Source organism: Phanerochaete carnosa (assembly GCF_000300595.1).
Source record: "Phanerochaete carnosa HHB-10118-sp unplaced genomic scaffold PHACAscaffold_6, whole genome shotgun sequence".
In the NCBI taxonomy this organism is placed as follows: Eukaryota; Fungi; Basidiomycota; class Agaricomycetes; order Polyporales; family Phanerochaetaceae; genus Phanerochaete; species Phanerochaete carnosa.
The window spans coordinates 3,287,249-3,291,883 of record NW_006767633.1 but is presented as its reverse complement, the minus strand read 5'-3'; the positions used below and the strand labels follow the sequence as shown (position 1 = coordinate 3,291,883).

Below are 4,635 nucleotides of genomic sequence, written 5' to 3'. Positions count from 1 at the left end.
GTGGAAGAGTTGGACGCGTGCGCGTACCTCGTGCATCACATCGAAGCGCCATGGCAGACGAAGACGACGATAACAAGTGAGGTTACCGAAGACCACGTCTCAAACGGCAGCACCCTGCCTCACCATAAATTTCTCTTCTCTACCCTCGCACTGTGGGCCACGAATGCGCTGTAGGCCGCTGCAGGACCATAGCAGCCCCCGCGTCACATCGAGACCCGCATCTGGTGGGTCGCCGGCGAACTGCACATGGACGTGCTCGACCGCGCGTCCAGCTCCAGCTGCAAGCTCCTCGGTGCGTGCGTCTCCATTCCAGAGCGCGAAAACCTACGACCTGCGGTCGAGGACCTCGTCGCGCACATGTTCGCAGTGTGCCCCTCGCTGTGCGGCGCGACGGAACTGGTGTTCGAGAACGTCGGCACGACGCGCGAGGTGTGGCCGCATCTGGTGGCGCACCCGGCCGCAAAGCTCGAGATCTGGTACGAGGCCTTCCACGGGTTCCTCGACGCCCTCGAGGCCGACGCCGCCGCGTTCATGCCGAAGCTCGAGGCGCTCACTGTTTATACATCCCCCGCAAGCGCACGCCTGCCTGTGCCGCGGCCAGGGCAGCTCGTTGGGCATACCCATCGCCCGCTCCTCCAGCGTCTTGTGGACGTGCTTTTCGAACGGCGGGAGCGAGGTGAGTCGAGAGATCAACAAATGCGTAGTGACTGTGGGAACAATTCTACTTATTGCCACGATATGGCCGCTTATCTTGGTGATTAGCATTTGCTTACTGCATAAATCTCCGGTAACCTTGAGCGTGGCACCCTCGCATGCAAGACACCGAACATTTTCTACACAATATGATCCACACAATACGATGCCGGGGGCAACGGTAAATAATTTCTCTAATAAGATATGTAGCTAGTGCGAGTGCAAGTGTAAGTGGGGGTGCTATCATCTATTATGCCACAATACGCTATGCCACAGGTAAAGCCGGTGGTATCAGCACGAATGACAAGAGAGGGAGGGAGGAAGGGCACAGCCGACGGCGGCTCAGCGCTCAGCGTCCACACACGCAGAGAAACGATCGTGCGATTCTACATAGGAATTGCTGTCTGTTTTTACGGGTCCATAACAACGAAACCTTCCTCTTGCGCACTGCGTGCGAGGAGGGAGCGACGGTCGGAAAGCGCGGAGCAGACAGCGCAGGCCACGCGCAGGGCCTGGCCCGGCCTGGCCTAGGCCTCTACCAAAGCGCCTGAGGAAAGGGCGCGGCCGCTCTCACCGCACCCACGCGCCGACCTCGCGCGTGACGTAGTGCCAGATGTATTCTGTCCAGCCCTCCAGGACGCCTGCGCCGGTCATGATGTGGAGGCAGTCACCACCTGCGTGCTGTTCGGCGTCGTAATGAGCTCTCTAGCGGCGCGTCAAAGGACGTAAGTTCACTTACTGAGTCTGGCCGGAGCAGCGCCGGCCGGTCTATCGGGAGGAAGTGGACGTCGCGGAAGTCCTTGTTTGCCAGGAGAGACTGAAGAGATTGTTAGAATATATACAGGTGATTGCGGGCGGCAAGGGGGCACGCACCTGGAACAGCTCGTTGAACAGCTTGATCTGGCCCCAGTTGTACGACAGCGTGTTGTTCTCCTGCTCGTATAGCTCCCACGGTTTGAAGATGTAGTGGCAGCCGTCGTGTCCGGGCAGGTACGCGCGGACCATGACCTGCCGCCTCCGTCCGCCCTTGGTGGTTGCGCCGCCGCCCGCGTTCTTCTCGGCTGAGTGTTCTGCGCTCGTGAGCCACTGCTGGACCAGGCGCGCCCACACGGGCATCGCGTCGCTGAAGAACGAGAGCACGTTCTCGATGCCCTCGAACGGCTTCGTCTCGTCCCGCAGCCCGCGGAACGTGCCTGTCGTCCAGTGTCCCGCCGTGCTGGCGATCAAGGTGCCGTAGTTCGCCTCTGGAAGCGGAGCGGTGAAGAGCGAGAGGTATTCGGACGGTGGGATCTCCCAAACCTGGTCGCCGCCGAGGAGATCAAAGTTCTCTTGCGATGCGTGGTACGGCTGCGTTGTGCGGTAGAGCTCGGTCAGCTGGTCTGATGCGAGCAGAAGGTCCACGCGACGGAACGTCACTAGCGGCGTGATGGAGATGTTGAAGCCTTCTGGCGGATGGAGCTTCTGAACGAGAGGTGACTCAGGATTGAGGTAGAGGTTCTGTGGCCAAGCGCGATCGAAGTACGGGTTGAGTGTGTAGTTCGGCGTCGCGCGGACATGTGGGTAGAGCATGCATGATAATGAAAAGAAGTGGTTCTCTGTCACAGAGTCTGAATGCACCAAGTCGTCAGTAAGTATGCTGTTATTATGCGACAATGTTGAGTTGATAGCGCCCCGTCTGCGTTCAACCTGATTGCGATAGTGATCTGTTGTGATAGAAAAACCCCGAGCTTATCACAAGTAAATGGTGCCTGAAGCACGCGAAAGTGCGTAATACACATCTGCGCATTGGGTCACTCGTCAGACGAAGCTGCTGCACAGCACCCACGAACGAGCGGTCAGCAACGAGGGTCGTCCCTCAAGCGACTCGCTGCTGTGCAGTTTCCACCCGACCGGCTGCGCGGACCATCCGCAGAAGGTGAGAGCACAGCCAACTGACCAGCCCTGGAAGATTGCCGACGCCACTTGGGTGACCCAAGACAGGAACGGACGGGGAAAACGGCATTGCAACCGTCCTTTCCCAGCATTCTGAGAAGCAGAGGTAGCGAGATCTATCCGCAGATTGCCAATAAAAAGGTCGCTTCTCAGGGCGGCTCACAACGGGGGTACGGCCGTGGGCGCGCAACAAGGGGCAGGGAATGCAGGATAGCGTACTCACCTCCGAGCAAGAGCCAGCCACCCTTCTCGACCAGATCCTGGACGAAGGCCTCACGATTGAATTGTCGCGCGTTGCAGGCCGGCGGCGGTGTCCATTGGTAAGCGGCCACCTCTGGGAACCTGTCCCGCTGGTTCTCGTCTGCGGAAAGGTGCCAGTTGTACTCGCGGTCGCTTGCGCAGCCGTCGAAGCCCTCGAACTCCAGAACGTCGGCGACGCTTGAGGCGTTCTGCTTCGTCGTCCGTGGAGGGTCGCGCCTGGTCCACTGTCCGCTGGCCCACTGCTCGGGTGTGCACTGGCTCCGCTGCCGTATTGAGAACAGGTCCGAGACTGAGGCCCGTAGGCGTGCCGATGACGGGTGTGTGGTATAAAGAGTGAGAAGGAAGGTAACGAATGCGCCAAGCGCGACGAGCTTGACCGCCATGCTCCTGTGAGTCTTCAACATGGTGGAGAAAAATATCAGCGAGCGTCGGGAGGCCGCTGGCCGTTGTTGGCGACGTCGGATGATGGTAAGAGGCAGGAAGATGTGAGTTTTCGCATCGTGAAGTGAGCGGTGTGTGCGCTGTCCCTGAAACAATTTCAGACCATAACCAGTCCGAAACGCACCCGGTACGCAAAGGCAATTTGCGGGCGCTCATCCGTCAATTTAGTAGACGCGCGGGATCTTCGCGACGTCATCCCCTCGATGCCGAGCACATTGCTTCGATGCCGCAGCCCAAGGGCAAACATCGCCGCCTGGTTTTTCCCGTACTCCTTCTTGATATCTCGGCCTTTCCAACCGCTGAGAGCGACTCACGCCCCGTCAAGGCCGTCCAGGCGAGGCACCCAATTTTCCTCCATCCTCTCGTTCGATTTTCGCTTGACAGCTCCCGAATTTCACCGCGTGGAGTAGAAGCGCTGATGCAGCCTTCTAGCGATTCGAGGGCGACAGAAACTTCCCACACGCACATCTCATTTCACCGTTCGAGGGACCCTCTGTCGTCGCCCCGTTGCTGCTCAACGTCGTGTTTCCGTGGAATCTCAGCACAGCTCTCGAGAGGATAAGGACAATGTACACAAGCTGGTGCTGGCGGGCGTAAGTATGTGTTCTTGACTAGATGCATTCTTTTCAGCCATTAGAATCCAGACTAAAAGTGCGCTAGTGCGCTTGTTGTACTAATCGCACTGCGCCGGCTGGCCTCCACGCTCTTTTCAAGCTCTCTCCGTGTCGAAGATGCGCTAAGCCCGCGCTTTAGCCGGTCATTGACCTGGCTCGTAAAGAAAGTGCGACTAGTCTGTGCAAAGCCCCTACCACATAAAACTATGGCGGCCCGTTTGCACAAAAATTAGCGCGGCATACAAATTCAAATCCCGCCGTCAAAAACATAAGTAATGCCGGTAAACGCGTTCAACTCCGCCGTCAAATAATAACTGACCGCCGTCAAACAAAGTCTCGCCGGCAAAGAAAGACTTGCTCGCCGGTAAACGATGTTAATTTGCACAGGTAGTCACTTTGCTATTAAAGCAGATGCAATATGCTGAATATTAGGGATTGGGTACGCACGGAAGACTGTCAGATCATGCCCTAAACATGGGCATAGGCCGCTGCCAGTGCTAGTGAGGTTTGAGCACACAGTATAGAATAAACGCAGTAAGAGCAGCGAAGCTTGATCGCCCAGAGTTAGCCACACAAGTTTACATTACACTTAGCCGTCTAATATGAGCAACACACGACCACTTCGGAGTCAAGGAGGCCAGCAGGTGTCATACTTAGTACTTACCCAAATGAGTAGGGGAACCACGACGGCAAG

General features: G+C 57.4%; 2 protein-coding genes across 2 annotated transcripts in view; one reads left to right on the top strand and one right to left on the bottom strand.

Moving 5' to 3' along the window:
* PHACADRAFT_210633 (uncharacterized protein) overlaps positions 1-1,395 on the top strand; it is a gene marked incomplete at its 5' end in the record, with an annotated part of 1,601 nt that extends 206 nt beyond the window's left edge. Inside the window, 2 exons of the mRNA XM_007397471.1 lie at positions 196-676; positions 763-1,395. Of these exons, the coding sequence (XP_007397533.1) occupies positions 196-676; positions 763-791 (510 nt within the window). The 3' untranslated portion in view covers positions 792-1,395. The remainder of the gene's footprint in view (positions 1-195; positions 677-762) is intronic.
* A 17-nt stretch (positions 1,396-1,412) lies between these two features.
* On the bottom strand, positions 1,413-3,427 carry PHACADRAFT_259014 (uncharacterized protein). Its single transcript, XM_007397470.1, has one exon. It carries the CDS (start codon positions 2,260-2,262, stop codon positions 1,462-1,464), a length of 801 nt encoding a protein of 266 aa, XP_007397532.1. The 5' UTR covers positions 2,263-3,427; the 3' UTR covers positions 1,413-1,461.
* Between the last annotated feature and the right edge of the window lie 1,208 nt (positions 3,428-4,635).

What these genes read in the sequence shown, in the direction of transcription:
- PHACADRAFT_259014 (XM_007397470.1), bottom strand. Translation starts at nt 2,262, where the DNA reads ATGCTCTACCCACATGTCCGCGCGACGCCGAACTACACACTCAACCCG.